At 43.1% G+C, this 21,269-nt stretch overlaps 1 protein-coding gene across 13 annotated transcripts in view; it reads left to right on the forward strand.

Moving 5' to 3' along the window:
* Window positions 1-21,269, forward strand: part of rbm47 (RNA binding motif protein 47) — a 29,510-nt gene that overhangs the window by 1,610 nt on the left and 6,631 nt on the right. For 2 of the 13 annotated variants that reach the window (XM_019876500.1, XM_019876507.1), the window contains exons 1-5: window positions 688-903; window positions 1,513-1,670; window positions 18,939-19,806; window positions 20,448-20,775; window positions 21,112-21,135. In XM_019876500.1, coding sequence (XP_019732059.1) covers window positions 18,970-19,806; window positions 20,448-20,775; window positions 21,112-21,135 — 1,189 coding nt within the window. In that variant the 5' untranslated portion in view covers window positions 688-903; window positions 1,513-1,670; window positions 18,939-18,969. Of the gene's footprint in view, window positions 1-687; window positions 904-981; window positions 1,158-1,512; window positions 1,671-11,466; window positions 11,646-16,200; window positions 16,336-18,938; window positions 19,807-20,447; window positions 20,776-21,111; window positions 21,136-21,269 lie in introns of those variants that run through there. The other 11 variants (XM_019876510.1, XM_019876511.1, XM_019876508.1 and 8 more) reach the window with 9 other exon arrangements.

The following is a 21,269-nucleotide window of genomic DNA, read 5'->3' on the forward strand; positions in this document are numbered from 1 at the left end:
TCATCTCAAGACTTTTCGGGGGCCATTTCAGCTCTACTTGCTTTAAAATCTACAAAAACTCCAAAGAGGAATGAGAAAACTGCCCATGAGAGAGTTTTCCCAACCCCCCACCCCAACCCCCAACCTCACCCCCAACTGGCAGCCATCTTCTCCCTGGGATCACAACAGGGGACATAGAAATATGAGTATATGTGAGTTGTTATTCCTAAAAGTTGTCATTACGCCGGTATCTACGTCATGGGAGGGAACCGCATAGCATGAAAGCAGCGTGTGGTGTCCTCGGCGGTTGTAAACATTAGTCAGTGCGTAAAGCTCACCTGGAGCCAATAGCATTACGGACATTGCGGTGGATGTGATACTTAGGGAAGGCTTGTACTAAGGTGTGCTGCCCTTAGGTGGAATGTTGCTCTGGCGTCTATGATTCAGGTTTTTGCCGTTAAGCACGCACGCACACACACACACACACACACACATACACACACACACACACACACACACACACACGCAGCTCCTGTCAAACACACACACACACACACACACACACACACAAGCGCGCGCGCAGACTAGGACAAAGATTGGCTAGAGCCACACACACATGCGCGCGCACACACACACACACACTCACACACTCACACAAGGATAGCATTTCCTATCCGGAGCGATAGCAAAGAAGGGAGGGAGGGAGGGAGTAGTGTTGGGGGTTTGGGCAGTCCCATTCTGGTTTGGTGAGTTTTGTGAAGGAGCCAGTGTGTACACCGTACACAGGTGCAAAGAGAAAGAAAGAGAAAGAAGGATCGAGAACAGAAGCAGAAAAACCAATGGACGGAGAAGAGTGCCAGCGGTGACGTGTGTCCAGCTGACATCCACCTGAAAACTGGAGTGACACGTCAGCGATGGTGTGCTGTAAGGAAGGTTTTCTCCTCTCTGCGAGTGCTGGTGCTGGTCATGGTGTGTGTGTGTGTGTGTGTGTGTGTGTGTGTGTGTGTGTGTGTGTGTGTGTGTGTGTGTGTGTGTGTGTGTGTGTGTGTGTGTGGAGGGGGTCCTCTGATGGGTTCCTGTGGTTCATTAAGTGTGCTGGAACTTTTCCCCTCTTTTTTCCTCATCCACCTCCCCTCTTCGGTTCCGAGGAATGTGGGGCTTATGTCAGTGAGAGTCAGGTACAGACTCACTAATTACCGCTGCCCTTACTCCCTCCATCCCTCCCACCTTCACCTTCTGTACTCCCTCTCTCCTCCATTTGAAGACCTTGTGGGTTTTAATACCCTCCTCTCTTAAAAAAAAAAAAGTTCTGTTCTTGTCTCCGGCTGTTGCGTCTACAAGAAGTGCTGTCGTGACTGGAGCAGAGGCAAACAGAGGATCTGAGTCAGAATCCAAAAAAACCACCAAATGAGGAACAGAAATTCTGGCTTGTCCTCTTTTTCGGTGCACTTGTGATTGTGATACTTACGTTAACCGTGTCAGAACATTTCTGATTGTGCTCCTGGTGGTGGTGGTGGGGGCCTCTCATTGAAGACAGGAGGTACCTTGGCAGCCAACGACAGACCACACAGAACCTGACGGACAACACCAAGGCAAAGAGGAAGTGAAGATGAGAACGTGAACCCCGTTAGTCCAAAAACGTCGGCAGAAGAACCAAATCGCCCAAGAGGACACATTCAGTCATCCTCCAGGTTAGTGTCATGCCGTGATGGGCCGTTGAGCTTATTTAGAAACGCGTCTGTTTCCTCACTGGGTTGATAGAGATACACACAGTGGGTATCTGGAAGGACATTTCTTCAGCTGGTTCAGTGTTCACACTGACCCAGCTGACAGCTCTAACCTTCACTGCAAGGTTACGGGACAGCGTCTGTGTTTATTTGTGCAGAAATGTGTGTGTGTGTGTGTGTGTGTGTGTGTGTGTGTGTGTGTGTGTGTGTGTGTGTGTGTGTGTGTGTGTGTGTGCGCGCGCGCGTGCGTGTGCGTGTGCATGTGTGCATATGTGCGTGAGATGCGATGTTGTCTTGTCTCGTCATCTCGTGGATATGTTTTCCCAAAACTGGTTAAGCAGGGTGCCGCTTTAGCCTTGGCCATCTTGTTGATGTACAAACGAGATTGGCTCGTTGTATATGTGATGCTGCACTTTTGAGGGTCACAGGGACATTGGATGTGAAAGGTAAAAGCATATATTTGACTTTGGTATCAAACAACTGTATCAAGAAGTTCATGTATGATAATGGGAGTTGCTCCATTCTATCCTATCAGGTTATCAGCTTGATTCACCCCATAGGTCAGACACACAAGGAATTTGGAGCTGATTGTTGGTGTCACTCAAGTACAATAGCAATGTACATGGCAGTTAAAATGATGCCTCTTCTGGCCAAATTGTGATCGAGTGATTTTTCTCTTTTTTATACGTTGTGTTAAGCTGGAAATGAAAGTGTTAAAGACTGTAAGAAGTTGTTTAAAGAGTTAATGAAAACCTTTTCACAGTGTTTTACACTGTGAAAATCATTTTCAATTTGAGGGAACAAGCAACTAATCAACTATCAGTTTAGAACATTAGGTACACCCATATTAAACACTCACTCAGCAGCACATGGACACTGAATTTGAGGTTCAAATATTAAATGGAATCCTGAAAACATTTTTTTTTCCTTTCATTTCTTTGAACGCACTGTATTATAGTCTCACTACTTCCTTGTATCATTTTCATCTGAAAAGTGCAATGAAACGTGGCTTACACTCCCCTTTAAGTATCTGTGTGTTGTCCTCCATCCCAGCCAGTTTCCTTGTGAATACTGTAAATAGTTCTGTGTGTGTGTGTGTGTGTGTGTGTGTGTGTGTGCGTGTGCGTGTGCGTCTGTATGTGTGTGCGTGTGTGTGTGTACGAGCTGCGAGTTGCGTCGGTTGTGTCGAAGTACTGGTCAGAACTGATGACAGATTATGTCATATGGAAACACAAAAAGACTTAGGATCTCATCTCACAGAATCACTACTCCATTGCAAAAGGGACATGGTCGTTCAAGAAAGGAATTCATATCTCTTTTTTTTTTTTTTTTTTTTCCTTAAGCGCGGTATCAGCAATTGCCTCGTAGCCATATCAAGTTTCAGGGAGAAATAAAGGGCAGTTGGTATTAAAAGGAACTAGAATGTGAAAGAGTTGTGTGCGTGTATATATATTTTAAAGAGTTATTATCATTCAAGCAGCTATATGTCACATGACTGTCACATGACCATCTCATGTGCATGATGGGAAAAGGAACACTAAGTCTGGTGTGTGTGTTTGTGTGTGTGTGTGTGTGCATGCGTGCGTGCGCGCGCGCGTGCGTGCTTGTACCATAAACCTAATCCGCTAAAATTGCTGCAGAAGTTGCCCAGTAAAAGAAGAGAATGACTGCAAGGAAGGAACCTGTTGGTCCTATTGTGTTGTTTATGAAATAACTGTAAGAAGATCTGATCTCTCCTCTCCGCCGCTAACTCTGTTTGTGACCAACACACACATACCTGAAAAGCACAATGGCGGTATTCTTTCCCCTCCATTGCCCTCCCTCAGGAGTTCCTTTAATGTTCAACCGAGTATTAGACACCGGTGTGATGTAGTCCAAGAAATAATGTTGAATAGATCGGTCATTTTCCCCATGGACACAAATATAAATGTCAGGAAGCCGGTCCAAATCAATCTGTTTTAAACATAAATTGACGGGGCATCAGATGTGGTTTATGTCACTTTTTAATATTTTTCATTTTCATAAAAGTAGATAAAGAAATAAACCCTTGCATGAACTAGAGCTGGGACTTGCACAAAAATTTCCGATTCTCTATTTGTGTTGACAATGAGCGATTTCCAAATGGAATCAAATGGTTACTCAGTGTACTTTTCCGAAATAAAGATGTCACATTTCAACAATTGGAAAATCCAATTTGATCAAAATGGGAACTGGTGAATTTACACCATATACAGTGCCCAAAGTGTTTTACAAAGCCTCACATTCACTTATTTGGCGCATTATCACTCGCAATGGGAGTGATAATGCGCATGGCCCATGGTGCATTATCACTCCCGCTTTTAAATCCTCATTGCTTTGGACCAGCTGTATGGTTTCTAGCTAGCTAGCTTGATAGCTTGATAGCTAGCTATCAAGGGAGATGTCTCTCTGAGGCTGATGTTTGCTAACTATCTTTCGCTTGTTGTCGTGCGTGACGGAGTGAGTGAGAGGCCAGCGGCAAACTACCGACGGAGGCTTTGGTACACTGCATAGCAAAACAAAAAATACAAAACAAAAAAAAAACAGTTTTATAAAATATTTGGGACTCACTGAGCAGGAGACATGCACCACACAATTCACTCTTTAGTTTATCTGTCATGCATGCTTTGGGAATGTGGGAGGGAGCTGGTATACATAGCACATAGAATCACAGGGTGAACATAAAAAGTCCACATTGGACTTTTACTTTTGTCTGATTTCCTCATAAATTCTGCTTGCAACGTGTAATTGCACAAGCTCCGGCCTCGTTGGGGCAGTATGCGCGTGTGTAAACAGGTGACATCCACCCATTGTGAAGGCTGCAACAACAGTCCCTTCTCCCCACGTGCCCCCCGTCTTGCATCGTCCCACCTTTGACCCCGGTGAAACCCGGGCCACCTATTGTGTGGTGATACAGCTGAACCCTCTTCTCCTCTCTGCTCCGAATGCCACTTCTGCTATCATGCCTCATTTCAATTTGTGTTTCTTCCTTCGTCCTTCTTTTGCCTCTTTTGGATGAGAAGGGATTTTTTTTTTTTTTAAGTACTAGTTTTACATCAAGAGAAGACATATTAGCTTGCTCGTTCCCGCACACATGCACGCTTGATGCAGCTGATTGCGCGATCTCTTTGCTGCATACCGGTTCTTACACACAATGGGGTCGTTGTCTGAATTGCAGTTGTGGGAATGTGTGATGGTTAAGATATTACCCGTACATACCACTCCGTTCATACTTAGTACAAACGCTTCATTAAAAAGCTCTCCTCATCTATTACGCTGCTAAATGTGTCTTTGTCAGCACGGTGTGACTTGTGAGCAAATGTTTGCCCATCCGACGCGCGGAACACATATCAATGACCCATTTAGTAAACCCGTTTCTTACTAAAATCCCTTATGGGTCTCCTTATTGTGATATTTATCTGTTTTGTATTTCTATTGATTTGTTTTCCCAAGAGCATTTATAGAGGACTAGCGAGACCAGAGGGAAACAGCGAAGTATACTTTTCCGTATTGGGTTTCACAAAAGACTCAAAACGCTACGTCGGGTTACCGTTCATGATTGTTATCCTCAGTCATCTCGGCTGCTAGGCGACCGAGGTGTGCTTTGTGACGCAAAAGTTGGTGCTGGAAGAAGTTGTCTGTTGACTTGATGGTCTTGTTTAACAGCTGGGTTTGGTCTGAGAAAACACACGTTATTTTATGCTGTAAAACAAGAGCCTTCTCCCTTCAAGCAACAATCGGTAATAATTAAAGTATGCTTTAAAATAATTTCGGTCGTGGCTTGTAAATGAATATTGTCTCTTTAGTTGCAACAACCTTGGACCAGTCGGGAAACCTCTCATGTGTTAGTATCAGCATTATTGACAAAGCTGCTGTGTAGACTTGTGTGTGTGATGTTTCGACATACGGTTGCACAATAAAATAATTTTAAAATGGCAGCAAAAAAACCAAAACCAAAAAAAAAAAAAAACCCAACCTCCTGTATCCCTACCGCTGCTCAAACAAAGACACTTTGGAAAATCAAACAAATATAAAACACCACCCACACTTGCTCATGAGCAGTTTCAGTCCATCGTTCATAAGATGAAGAACAGTTGGAACTGTTTTTCAACTTTCTGTTTCTTGTCATAAAATCCCTGTTTCGTGACACCGCTCAGGAGCTTAGTCATTGTGTGTTTTGGAATCTGAATTTGGAGGGTGTTAATACTGCAATCCAACCGGCTTATTTTTATCCTTCCCTCTTTGCCAGTGTGTGCTTGTGGGTGCGACTGTGTGTGAAAAGAACAAATTGTCTCGCAAATAGCTAAAACACAAAAAGTTGAAGATTGGTCAAGGTAACCTTTTCAGGGGATTCATCAAAGTGGCATTCTACTCATTGGGAACACTTCATGAATTGAACTATTGAATCAATTGGATGGAAATTTATTAAAATAGATTAACCTTGACAGGCACCCTGTAACCTGAAAACATGATAAGATGTCCACTGCAGGAACCGCTGTTCCTGAAAGGGTTAAGCAAAAAAAAAAAAAAAACAACGGGAGCAAAATCATAAAGTCATTAAACTACCTGATTTTGGTTACAGTGAATCACAAGAAATGTAATAATATATCATGAAACCAAAATGTATTTTTAATAGTACTTGAAGGAATACAGCATACAGTACATGTACTTCAATATACTGTACAACTCTTACTTATGGGGACGGGGGTTGGGGGTATAGTAATAACAGTGAAAAGCAGCAGCTAATACGTGTGGTGACCACCTCTTGTTACATTCCAGACCCACCCGGGATAGGTGAAAATCTGTGATATGTCGAGACCACATGAAAAGCTTTAAAAAGTGCAAGCCTTAAAATTCCCCTCCCGCATGCTGTAATCACTTTGAGACTTAAATAACACAATAAAGTGGAGGATTACTGTATACGTGATAATATGACGAGGTGATTATACATTTGTGTCATTTTCACCGTTACACTGGGGCACTTAGGGAACTCATAATGTGGCTCATTGTCAAAAGGAGTTGACATCGTTTAGGAGGGTGAATGAAAAGACTTAATTCAAGTTTTCTAGAGTGCATAAAGTGTCCCATCTTAGCGGTGAGGGTTGAAGTTTTACACAAACGCCGCTCGCTTGAATGATGGTCTCAGAGTTACACAATTTGTCCTCCGGTGCATGTTGGACGGTGTTGTGCAAATAGTGATGCCACTATTTCATGTTTAAGTTGTAAGAAGAGGTGGTAAAACCGCCGTGTCGCGTCAGCGCTCGCAGACTCTCACATGACTGTCCACCGTTTTGACGCCTCAGCGGTTAAATGCTCGGCGGTCAGACTAGTCATCTGCATTTATTTGACTTTATGCTTTTTCTGAGTTGCTTTGCTCCCCCAACTTGTTATTATTTCTCTCCTTCCTTATCCTTGACCTTGGCATTGATTGCGCATGATCTTCTATTGGCTCGCCGCTCGCCACATGACGGGAGGGTCAGCTGACAAGTGAGAAGGCAAAAGAGGACTCGACTCACACCAGGATGGAGAGGAAAATGTTAGATCCTGTGTGTGTGTGTGTGTGTGTGTGTGTGTGTGTGTGGCGGGGGGGCAGAAAAGCACTATAATTGTGCTGAGTCCTTTTTGTTAATGATAAGCGGGGGACATTTCGATTGGCTGACTCTTGTTTCAGGATGTGAGGTGAAGCCTTTGAATGAGGAAGTGTTACAACTGAACACACATTTCCTTTTTGGGAAGTGTTGTTTTACTGACAGTGGCATTTCGGCATCAGCAGATTTTTTTTTTTAATCTCTCCGGGCACATATATATATAACCTTTTGAGCATTTTTGATGCAGCAAAATGCTCTTACTGAAAATGGCACTCCACATGAAATTAAGGATGAACATGCAAAGACTATTTTGGAGTTATTTGATGACACACACTGGCCATTATACCTCTATTTGTGTGTGTTTGGTTTCATAGCAGGCATGTATGGCCAGTTCTATAATTATCACCTCCATACCTGTGTCTGGTTGCATGTGAACTTCATGTGAACATTTACTGCTCAAAAGGAGGAATTTGCCATTTTTCTTGTTCTCCTAAAAAAAAAAAAAAAAAAAAAAAAAAAAAAAGCATGTGCAGGTGTCACTCAGTCCACTTGAGCTTGTCTTGACTGGATGTGTATTTCTGCTATATAGCATGTCTGAATTGGGCTCTCCTCCGCCTCCTAAATGGCTTTATGACTTTGCCTGGCCTTCACTCCCGATTTCACAATGTTGACGGGACTGCAGATTTTGTCCGTTTGCAAACTTTGCTCTATTTGTGTGCGCGAGCCTCCGTGTGTGTGTTTGTGTGCCTACCCAAAATGGAGAATCAGTGATGGCTTGTCCTTCATTAACAGAGCCATTGGTTAATGTGTCACCCGTACTACGGCAATTGCACGGCAAGTGATAATAGTGTTGTGCTTGCGTACTAAAGATTGTTTAAAGTCGCGTTTCAACTTCCACACATCCCTTGTGTGGGTCTGACAAAAATGACTGGAATGCCCTGTGTTTAGTCTGTATTGCAGACTGTTTTGTTTCCTTATGTGTTTAAGTGTGGCAAAGTCGAGTTAGCGCTGAAAATGAATTGTCCAAATCACTTTGGATATCCAGCCTGCTTCTGAGTGATCATTGTGGTCAATCAATGATCCGCCTCTGAAAAGTAGACTTAAGGACAAACCTGGTGCTGCATTGACAGATTTTAACTTGAGATATAAAATAATTGACGGTGGTGTTGCTCACAACTTATAATGGAAACTGATTTAAAACCGGCAAGACTGGAATTAGCAAAAAGGCTTTTTGGCAGACCGCAAAGCTTTTAGTTTACGGGCGTCAAAATGAAGAATACAAAGAATAGAACACTGCACCTACTCCACAGAGAAGTGTTGATTATGTTCTGATGCCATTTTGCTGCATCTGGTACCGTATGTCTGGAATCTATGCAGGGTGAAATTAAATTTCAAGTTTCTGAAGGCATTCTAAATGTGCCCAGTGTCAGAAAGCTCGTTCTTATTCACAAGTCGTGGGTCCTCGTATACTATTAAGTGCCAGTCCACATGGCTGGAAAAACTCAACACTGGCTCAGAATGAAAAAAAAACAACAACAAAAAAAATAATATTGCACTATTTTGAAGTGACCTTCCATGAGGCCTGATCTAAATTCTATTGAGCATCTGTGAAGTAGCCAAAACATGTTGTCTGGAGATGGCACCCTTGTCACAAGAGCCAGCTGGCGCCGGGAAATACTTTAGCGGTCTCATTGAGTGTTACAGAAATCATTTGACTGCAGTGGTTTCCTCGGATGCATGCAACAAATTTGATCTTAGGGTACCATTACTTTTGTCCATGCCAGTTTTTCTTTTTTATTTATTTATTTTTTTGATTCTGTTCATGATCAATAAATGTTGAACTGGACTTTCTGTCTTTCGCACGATTTTACCAAATACACAACAACAAATTTTAATCAGAGCTGGCTTTATCTCTCCCTAAATGTATTTTTGACGCTGATTTAGAAGAAATGTCATTACTGTTTTCTAGCACATCAGGTTTTTGAGATATTTACATTTGTTATTTTTAAGTATGAAGCTTGCTCGATACGGATTTTTCCACGTGTTGGAATTTATAGCTATGACATTTCACAAAAAAATCCTCATGTGGCTGAACCTACCCCTTAATTCATAAACGTTACACATAATAAAAAAATAAATAAAATAATAACAATAATAATATTGTTAATATTGCCATTATTATTTAAACCCAATGTGCAAAAGAAAAAACAAGGGCAGATTCGGAATCAGAGCAAACAAATCATCAAGAATAGTTTTGTACATTTTTGTGGACCTGTGATATTTAGCCTACATATTTAATATTTTTACCTAAGACTATGGTGGCCCGGTGGTCCAGTGCGCATCGACCTCACAGTGCAGAGGTACTGGGTTCGATCCCGGCTCTGGCCTTCCTGTGTGGAGTTTGCATGTTCTCCCCAGGCCTGCATGGGTTTTCTCTGGGTACTCCGGTTTCCTCCCACATTCCAAAAACATTCATGGCAGGCTGATTGAACACCCTAAATTGTCCCTAGGTATGAGTGTGAGCGCGTATGGTTGTTCGTCTCTGTGTGCCCTGCTATTGGCTGGCGACCGGTTCAGGGTGTCCCCCGCCTACTGCCCGAAGATGGCTGGGATAGGCACCCCCGCGACCCTTGTGAGGATAAAGCAGATCAGAAAATGGATAGATGGATGGATGGACATAATACTATTGATCTTGTGAAAGGTTTGACTTTACCATCTATTTAAAAAAAAAACGGTTTACCCGTTGGTTCAGATTTTGTCTATGGTATGATTGCATGCCAATGAAAACCATGCAGCTTCAAATTCTGCTCGGTTTTCATTTCTTGTTACCTGAAAACAAGGTGACCCTTTTTGGGTGGACTGTCAGGAGGGAAAACTTTTAAATGTACTGAACACATTGAATGAATTCAGAGTACAAAAGATGAAACCATGTAAGCTGACCTGGAAATTGCACAATGGCCACTGCAATCTCATCACATCCTGCCAAATTTCCAGAAGCGAAACCTTTATTCGGTTCTAACTACGGAGCGTCCACGTGCTACCTCTGTTATTTCAAAGCTGTTAATATTAGTGATTTACAATTTTGACTTTCGTCTCACGGTACAGCTGAACAATATTTTCCTGCAGCTCATCTGTCAATGTTTCAAAAAGAGAACAAACCAAAAAAAAAAAAAAAAACCTCACAGTTGAGGTATTAAAATAAGCTGATATACTTTGATTGAACTCCTTAAATGAAAGCTAAACAAAATAAAGATTAAATTTACTTCAGCACAAAAGTATAAGGTATGAATGCATTTTCCTGTCAATGATATACAAATCCCATTTTAATAACATTGCATAACTGGAAAAAAAAACTGTACACAATAGTTTCACAACATGCTAAATTCTGACAAGATAATGATGACTCAATTCATAACAGATCTGACATGAGCAAAACAGAACTCTGAATCAACGATTAAAAACTGACAAAATATACCTTATGTGGATGTGCCGTTGTTTTTTTTTTTTTTTTTTGCTACACACAGAAAATAGCATAATTCATTGTGATCATTATTTTTTATTTTTATTTTTTTCACTCTTCATTTGCAGGGGCGGTGGCAGGCAGGGTCTGCCACCCCTGCCGGCCCTGAGCGCGTATCCTCAGGGTGCGCATGGGTCCGATGTCTATCGACAGAGTGGCATTGTCAACTACTGGCCTTGGCCTGCATGTTAGATTGCATTTTTTTTCATCCATGTCAGAATAAATCGGTTTGAAAACTGTAGAGTGGACTTGAACTATTTGAACATCACAAAGAAAGCACCCTTATCTTTATTTTTTACTTGGTCATTTTCGGGAAATCTTTCCTTAAGAGGTCACGTGTGTGAGATAGTGCCGTAAACACATCTACAGGTTGTCTGACAAGCTTTACCCTGATTGCTTCCACTCACCAGTTCTTGTCACAACCTCTGCCCTTTTCTGCCTTGCCCTCCCCTTTGTCTTGTTTCTTATCAGCTGAGAGAGAGGTTAAAGAGAATAAATAGGTGGTGCTGGTGTGTGTGTGTGTGTGTGTGTGTGTGTGTGTGTGTGGGGGGGGGGGGGGGAAGGGGGGGGGGGGTTACCTGTGCTGAACGGCCCCACCTCTCTTTTCTGCCCATTGAGAATGAGTAAACACTAAAGCACCTTTACTTACCTCCACATTTGCAGTGGCGGAAGCAGGCAGGCAGGGAACTGCTCCGCTTCGTTGCATCTTACTTTTTATCGGCACCAAAATCAGAGAAGAAAAACTCCAAACGCAGAAGTTGCCTCTTCGACCACCTGTTTGTTGACATCAATTCCCCTCAGTGTGGCCCACAGGTACAGTTGATGACTTTCAACTTCATGTCTTCTGTCTTTCTTAGTGTCTCCGAGCAGCAAAATTGAAATAGCATGTCCGGGACCAAAATTTTGCAACTGTCTGAACACTATTTCTCCTCGTCATGAATGGTTTAAAGGCACATTTTCAATGAACCTTCAGTAAGCAGCTGTTAAAGGGCAATGAAATCAACTGCTTTCTAATTTGGACATGAATTTAGTACATCGCAACGCTCCGCTGCATTGAGAGGAATCTTTATTGTTGGATTTCCTCATTTTGCCAGTCACTCAGTGAAAAATCATTATCAACGTTGTGCAGAGCACCTGAAAGCAACGATGAATTGGACTGGAGATCATTCTGTCCTTCACAATGAAACCAGTGGAACCAGTGGAGTGGCATGAGGAGACTTTGTTATGAGTGCATGTGTTCAGTGCCTATATATATAATCTTGTGGACTTTTACCTCACTAAAGAGCTGTTTGTTGTATCCATAAGTGTGTGTGTTGTGAAATAGTGTGAGCTACATCAAATGCAAAACCAAACATGTCACGACAACACTTTTCATGCTACTTCTTTGCGAGAAAGACTCTAAACGTTGTGTTGACTACAATTGTCCGTTTACACACGCGGATCCTGATACACGTTTCGAGATGTGTTTGTTGAATGGGTGGGCCGGTGTTTGATGACGAAGGGCGAGGAGTAATGTTGGAGGACAATGACAAAAATGTAAAAATGAAGCTGTTCATATTTCCTTGTTTGAGTCATCCAACCAAGTCACAAAGTGATTAAGTGTTTCTTCCCAGTGTCCACCTGGGCAGTGAGTGATGATGTCGGCGTCAGCTGTAATAATTGTCTTCAAGTTGTTGTCCCTTGCCTTAGTCAGGCCAGCTGATTAACTCAAGGAATGTGTTTGGCCAAGAAGGCAAAGCTTCTTTTGGCTGGAGCCAAAGCAAAATCTTATTATTGGTGACGTGTGTTTTTTAGGCGACACAAACAGCTGAGATCATAACTTTCTTTTGCATATTTATTATTAGGGTTTGAATCTGGGTTCAAGTGATGGCTCAATCAGACAATCTGAATGCTGTATTTTGATTTGAAGGCGTACGGTTTCATTGCTGTGGTTTTGAGTGGCTCCTTAAGGCAGGGGATGTGGGGGCGGGGGGCTCTTTGGGTAAATGAGCTGGAATCATCCCTCCGCGGTGAAGTGGGAACGGGCTGCGGGCAGTCGCACACGCACTCCGTCTGACCTGAAATTCTTCAGGCCACATTCACTTCACTTTTGAAGGGCTCTCGAGCTCCGAGGGAGGCCTGACGAGATCATGGGAGGGGGTGGGGGGCAGTTAGTCCCCTCTTTGCTTTCTTGGTTAGTCTTCCTGCATATGTCACACCCCACTCCCGATGGTCATCATAGTTCTGTACGTTACCTTGCCATCAACACCCCCGTCATGACAAAAAAAACCCCCCAAAAAAACCAAAACACCCCACCCCGACTATTTGAGCTTGAGTGAGCCGGAGGAATGATGGTGCCAGCTACGTGGATGGAAGACAAACAGAGCAGTGAAGAAATACACATATGGGACACTCCATTAGATTCACTTGCAAAATGTAAGAGCCAATATAAGAGCTGTATTCTTAATCGGAATCAACATGAAAAAAAAAAGAATCCTTATTCTCTTTATTATCAAAATCTGACAGCTCTTGTACTGGATCGCTGTACAATGTGCAGGGGTATAAACTCTAGCCAGTGTAAAGCATAGTGAATGTGAGAATCTCAGTCGGTTTGTCAATTAGCCACTCAGTTTTCAATGTTGAGCACGGCTGTAATGTGTAAAAATGCTAGCATTGACGTTTTCATTGCGTTATAATGTTAATAGCTGTCATTTAGTCATCCATCCATTCATCCTCCTGCTCGGAAGTTCAATCCAGCGAACAGAATGACAGAATGAGACATGAAAAATACATTTGGGGATGGAAAGGATTTTGAGAACATGCTCACTCCAGTCGACTGGTTAGCATGCCGGCGCCGGTTCTCCCCTTGCTTTTCTCCCGGTACTCCGGTTTCCTCCCACATTCCAAAAACATGCGTGGCAGGTTGATGGAATACTGTACTCTAATTTGTCTCTAGGTGTGATTGTGAGTGCGAATGGTTGTTTGTCTCTGTGTGCCCTGCGATTGGCTGGCAACCAGTTCAGGGTGTACTCCGCCGACTGCCTGAAGACGGCTAGGATAGGCTTCAGCATGCCCGTGAGGATAAACGGATTAGAAAATGGATGGATGCTAACTCCACGCAAATAGTCTGGAGTCAAGATTCAAATCTCAATCCTCAGAACTGTGACACAGACATGTCAACACTCCTACACCATGCTGCCCAGTTTATCGTTTTATTATTTTGTAATGTAATTTTCAGTACTGTGCATCTCTGTAAAGTGCCCAGTACCCAAGACACATACTCTACCTCTCACCAAAGGTACCTAGAGCAACATTAGCATGTGAAAGGCTTGTCAAATTGTCACATGACTAAATTATTAGTGTGACTGTAGTCAGCCATGCAGTCCTCCTGGATGACCGTCAGCGTGTTGACAGACGTACTGTGTGAACCTCCGCTGTGAGGACATCATGTGTCCTCAAGGGTTAGCCGCAGTTCTCGCTTCTCCTTCATCAAGTTCTTTGTTTCACTTGCTCACTCGTTCACTTGGAGAATGCAAAAGAGACACAAATTATTAACTCATCTCTTTTGGTGTTTAGTGGACTTTGTCATCACTTCTTACTAATAAAACCGGCCTCTGTGTTCTCAAAGAGATGCGTTGGAAATCACCACAGGAAATTGTTTTCTTTGAAAGTGTTCAAGCTGTTTCTCAGTGTCTGCATATGACCGGGAGGAAGTGCTTCCTGGAAAGTCCAGCGCGAGCCGAAACGCAGCACTCCTGCAGGTCACGTCGCTCTCTGCGACCCTTTACACACGTGACATGCTACTTATTTACTTTCATGGATGACTTGCAGAACCAAACTGGCTCACAGGCCAAGATACTGATTAGCAGCACTGTTTTATTGCTGACTTTATTCCTGCCTTTTTGTCTGCTTGGCAGATTCCTATGTGTGTGTGTGTGTTTGTGTGTGTTTGTGTGTGTAATTCCTATGTGTGTGTGTGTATGTGCTCGTGTGGCCCTGGCCTCAACAGAGAACAAAGTCATACAGTGACAACTCGTGTGGCTCTGGCCTCAACAGAGAACAAAGTCATACAGTGACAACTTTAACTCCGTTTAACCTGTTGTCCCATTACAGTTTTTACATGTCAAGACATTTTCAAAATAAATCATTATAGATATTTGCACATTTTGCTCAAGATGGTAACAAATCTTTGGGGTTTAACTAGACTCAGCAACTTTGTTAACCCATTAAAAAAAAAAAAAACTTTACAAGCCGTTAACAGTCACCAAACTTCTATAAAAATCATATGTTGAAATATGCTGATGTGTCACAGCTTTACAAACAAATATTGTACGTTTTTAAAACCTCGTTTCAACAAGCTGAGGTAGAGTCAGATCAACACAATTTGCTGTTTTAATGCACCATACCGAAACAATTGGGAACACAATAGTCAACCAGAAAAAGGGAACAGCTATGATAAATTGTGCGTATCTGGCAGTACGACATTTGATCAATTGAGTGGTCATCAAATTGCCCGAACCCTTCAAATTCTACACACTTTTCACATTTCACCTCCAGTCATATAATCATACAAGGCAATGATTGAGTATTAAAGTATTTAGTGAGTGAGTGGTAAATATTCTTCAGGGTAGGTCTCCCTGGGGGCGCTACACAGTTAACCATTGATCGTTTTGAGATTCAGCCCATCCCCCCTCACCTCAGAACACCTGAAGAGATGATTTTTTGGGGGGGGGGGGGTTTAAACCATACTATGGAATTTTTTTCAGCATTTCTCTTTGTTCTTGGTGCTGTTTAGATTTCCTTATCAGTTGTTTTCCCGGTCGTTAAGGAGTGGAGCCAGTTTCAATAGCAGCTGATACTCAAGCAAACTGTTGACCACACACCGAGACTTTAATCTCACCCACTTGATTTCACCCCATCTGCTCTAGTTTGTCCTTCACTCCCTCTCTTCTTGCTCTTGAGAGCACTTTTTTTTTAAGACAGAACCTACAAGAGCAAGTCAAGCCCTCTCATTTGGGACTTTGCACCCTTCTTTCTCTCTCCCTCTGCTCTTAGCTGCCCAGGAAGGTGTGTATTGTTTGCTTAAGTTAAGCTGCTGACTGGAAAAAAAAAAGTCCTACATGGCCAAAGATGCTCACGTCTTGTGCAGACAGGACAGAAATCATCCAGCAACCCCCACTCCCGAAAAACCAGAGGATGTTTCTAAAAGCTTCTAAACGCTTCCTGTTATTTTCCACCTTTCCTTTTCTGTATCTCTAAGCAGAAAAGACGACTGCATTTCCCATCAGCCATCTCTCCTCCACTCTCTCTCTCTCTCTCTCTCTCTCACACACATGCATACATACCATACACAGATGAGTACCTGTTCAAGCTCCACCCTGATCAGTGCTCACGCTTGCAGTGTTTGTGTAGAGGAGGCCGGTCCATGTGTGTTCAGTGCCCCGCTGAACCTGTCTGTCATGGAGGTGGACCAGCACTCCTTAGAGCAGACGGCCCAGCGGTGGAGTGCTGTCAAGCAACTTTGGTAGCTATCATCCCTTCTCAGCATTATCGGCTTCTCTTCCGTCTTCTCTTTTTTTGCATCCGTCTCTTTCTGTAATGAGGACTTCACCTTGCCTCTCTCTTGCTTCGGTCAGAATAACATTTGCAACAAGCCACAAAGGGAAGTTTGAGCTCTTTTCACCCGAGGCTGTGTGAAAATGCATCTGTGTGTGTGTTAAAGTAATGTAATGTTTTTGTTTATGGTTCCTTGAAGCGTAGCATGGCAACTCGGGCCTATTTGTAGCGTCACCTTTGGATGGAAATGGAAAGATTTCATTTTCCTTTTACAGAAATATTCAATTTGTCCTACACACCTCTGTGCACAATATGTACAGATCCAAATGGAGCTAAGCTGAAATTTAGAAACATCACAGTATGAAGTGCTGCACTTCTACACCAGTGTGAATTAAACCCACAATCATAAAGGTTGCTGAATTGACTGCAGTGATTTACTTGCAAAATACATGGGAACAAAAAATGGCTTTGTTCAATGGATACCTTGGTAAAACTTGTGATCTTTTCGAAGGCAGAATTACTGATACCGCTGTTCGATTAGATATTATAGTATATTGTGCGTGTGCGCCTGATGATGGCCAGCTTTAATATACATATTGTAGCTCACAGAGAGTCATTCTAGGCCTACAGTGTATTCTTAATCTTTTTTTTCCTCCTACTGTGTGGAATTATGGGTCAACGCCAAGCCCACTTTCCAATGGGTAACATGAGTTCAGCTTTATGGCTTAGTCCAGAGGATGCTTGTAAAAGCCTTCTCTGCACTCATAAAACAATGTGGTCCTCTAGGACACGTTGTTAATGCGCAAGGAATCAGGTGCTTCTATCAATTATAAACACGAGGCTGATCTCTCAAAGCTATGATAGTGACTCTTAACCTGGTAAGATTAGCCAATCAAGCCTTCGCCCTTTCAGAGCTGTCGAATGACTTCACGGTCGGTCTTGAAGGTTTGACGGGATCTTGTTGTCGCTAAATCAGATGAGATAGGAGACGGATGAGATGGGAGATAGTATGTGTTCTTTACTCTTGTGTTGTTGTCTCGCTCTGAAAATGTGATTTTGGTGCTGAGAGTAAAGCTCACTTTTGAGTAAAAGTATACAATTTGTGGTCGTAGGTTAATCATCTACCTGTTGCAGCTCTTACCCAACACACACACACTCACGACCACACAGTGAGTCGTGATTGGGTTAGACTAATGTCAACGGTCTGCGCTGTCTGAGAGCTGTGGTCCTTCCTTGTGTTTTAATAATCCTTTTGACTACTGTTTGTTTTAGGCTTATGAAGCTCACTTGCTTAATCATCAAGAAAAACAACAGGAACAGGTTCATAAAATGGTCGGATATGTCACCTTGACCTCGTCACGCTCGACTAATGACAAAAGACAGAAAATAAGCAACATCTGGTTTCGTCACTCTTGGCTCCTGCCCTTTTGCATTCACTAAAGAATCTTGATTCTTCTTATATTACTTTGATTTGTTCATAAATTGCAATCTAGGGTGTTTGTAGTTCGTAGGCTGTAAGGTAGCAGAGAGCAGGTGTGTGTGTGTGTATGTGTGTGTGTGTGTGTGTGTGTGTGTGTGTGCGTGTGTGCGCGTGTGTGTGTGTGTGTGGGGGTGTGTCTGTAGGTGTGAGAGCGTGTGTGTGTGTGTGTGTGTGTGTGTGTGTGTGTGTGTGTGTGTGTGTGTGTTGGATGGGGGTGTTGGGATATTGGTTCAGGCAAATGAATGCTTACGTTACCATGGTTGCTTGGCTTTGTAGTTTTTTTTTTTAACCTTTGTTGACCGCCTCATGCTCATGATCAAATGTCCGAACAATCGAAAGAAGCACCCCCCCACTCCCATACAGACACACACACACACACACACACACACACAACACACACACACACACACACACACACACACACACACACACGGTCCAAGATGATTGGTTGCCTCACATTGTGGTGATTAGAGACTTAATGCTGTGCATTTTTGCTTTCTGAATGCCGCCAGTGTTGAGATATAAGAGGTTTACGCTTAGGAAGCTGATTGTTCTCAGTGCTTTTTATGCAGGTACAGTATTAAAAAAAGAGAATGCACTCGCACACACAAACACACTGTACAGTATGACATTCATATTGAGCAGGGCGTTGAATATCCAACAATCTCTTGCAGCTACAGTGTGACAAACAGTTAAATGTGTATGGAGGTACAGTGCATGTAAGATCAGCCGTGCCAGCACCACTCAGTCATCGTGAACATGTGACAGAGCCGACCTCGGTGAACCTTGAACGAAAGTTGAAGGATTTATGACTTGCCAATCTTCCTTATGGGGGTCAGAGATCAGAAAAGAGTCTTATGGAGCGAACAAAACAGGGTTGTAAAATTACTGATAGTGTGAGGCAGCTTGCGCATTTATCGACGATTGTCACGTTATAAGCCCACCAAACGACGACCTTTTGTCTTGGTTTCTAATCATCTATGACTGAGTGATTTTTATTCAGGAATTACAAATAATATATGCTTGAATGTCATTCAAGTATTTGACAAGAACCAACGACTAATTTCTCCCAATCTCTTTGCCTTCCTCAGGCCACAGCTTTAATTGGATGTTTTTGTCAGAATGACAGCCGAAGATCCTGCTTCCTCTTCAACCATGAGCAACAATACTGCCCCCTCCAAGCTTTGCAAATCCACCGGTGCCCCCCACCACACTCTCCTCGGACAGATCAACATTCCGGAGGGTGTCGCAGGCACTCCCAATGAGGCTGCACTGGTGGCTTTGATGGAGCGCACTGGCTACGGTATGGTCCAGGAAAATGGCCAACGCAAATACGGGCCCCCTCCCGGTTGGAACGGCCCATCTCCACCAAGGGGATGTGAAATTTTCGTGGGCAAGATCCCAAGAGATGTTTATGAGGACGAGCTCGTTCCCGTGTTCGAGTCTGTGGGACGCATCTATGAGATGCGCCTGATGATGGACTTTGATGGGAAGAATCGGGGCTATGCTTTTGTGATGTACACTGAGAAACACGAAGCCAAACGGGCTGTGCGGGAGCTCAACAACTACGAGGTGCGGCCCGGACGGCTCCTCGGGGTCTGCTCCTCTGTAGACAACTGCCGTCTTTTCATTGGCGGTATCCCCAAGACCAAAAAGCGTGAGGAGATTCTGGAGGAGGTCTCCAAGGTGACCGAGGGCGTGCTAGATGTGATTGTTTACGCCAGCGCTGCAGACAAGATGAAGAACCGTGGCTTTGCCTTTGTAGAATACGAGTCGCACCGTGCGGCCGCCATGGCCCGCAGGAAACTGATGCCTGGACGCATTCAGCTGTGGGGTCATCAGATTGCGGTGGACTGGGCAGAGCCAGAAATTGATGTGGATGAAGATGTCATGGAGACTGTGAAAATACTCTACGTCAGGAATCTTATGATGGAGACCAGCGAGGAAACAATTAAACAGGTAGGTTGCCTTGACAGTAGTACAGTAATCCGTCGTTTATCGCGGAGCTTGCGTTCCAAAAAGAACCCGTGACAAGTGAAATCCGTGAAGTACTCATCTTTATTTTTTTTGACAATTATTATGTATACAATACAATACTGTATTGGATGAAACCAAAGATGAAAAAAATTTTCAGGCCCAAGCATTTAAAAAAAAATCTATCTATTTATATCTATCTATCTATCTATCTATCTATTTTTCAGGCCCAAGCATTTAAAAAAAAAATCTATCTATTTCTATCTATCTATCTATCTATCTATCTATCACACACACACACACACACACACATTTTCTTACAAACTGAGAGTTTCGTCGACATTGTGGATTTTGTCATGGAGAAAATTTGGCAAGCTGTACATCGATGAGGTACAGAGACTGTTGACATTAGTCTACAGTCCCTTCGCCAATCAGGGTGCACCACACAATGCGCTATTTAAAAAAAAAAAAAAGAACAAAAAGAACTCCAGGTAAAATTCCATGAAACATCGAAGCCCTGAAAGATGGACCGTGTCATAGCGAGGGATTACTGTAAATGGAACACTTTAGCGAATCACGTTGACTTTGGTTCAAGAAACAACAATGGTATTTTCTTCATCAACCAGGTGTTTAGTCAGTGGAACCCAGGTTGTGTAGAGCGAGTGAAGAAAATCCGTGACTACGCCTTTGTTCACTTCACATCCCGCGATGATGCCGTGCTGGCCATGGACCACCTGAATGGAACAGAGGTGGAGGGCTCCTGCATTGAGGTCACACTCGCCAAGCCAGTTGACAAAGAGCAGTACTCTCGCCAGAAGGCATCAAAGGGGGTTTCTGCTACTCCGGAAGCTCCACAGCAAAACTACGTCTACCAGTGTGACCCTTACACATTGGCCTACTATGGTTATCCCTACAACCCACTCATCGGACCGAACAGGGACTACTTTGTGAAAGGTTAGAGCACTTTAGTGTCAGACACTAAAACATGAAATGTTTTTGTGATTGTTGGTAGTTGCAGGTGTTCGGGGGGTAAACTCATCGCTAAAAACTTCTAATTACGTTAAGTCGCCTATGATGCAATAAGCACTTCAAATTTAAGGGAAACTCAATCTTGATCAAGATAAACTTGAATAGATGAAGGTCTGTCCTTCGAATCATGAGAGACAACAACAGGGGTGATGACGTCATGAAAGTGAATCCCGTTATCTTGGATGATTGATTGAATATGGTGGAAGCAGGAAAATCGATCTGACTTTCAACAATCATTGTGTTTTGGTTTTCTCTCCAAAGGAACCTCATTGATACAGAACAATGGTAATCGCTCATTTCTACTTATTTTCCCAATGAACAATTAGCCTTCTTGCTATGTGACCAACTATACATTTTCTAACACCATCCCCTTTCCTGCTACGCTGTCTCCTTCTGCCATCTCATGGATGAATATCCAC

This window comes from Hippocampus comes, unplaced genomic scaffold, assembly GCF_001891065.2.
Source record: "Hippocampus comes isolate QL1 unplaced genomic scaffold, H_comes_QL1_v1.1 scaffold51, whole genome shotgun sequence".
In the NCBI taxonomy this organism is placed as follows: Eukaryota; Metazoa; Chordata; class Actinopteri; order Syngnathiformes; family Syngnathidae; genus Hippocampus; species Hippocampus comes.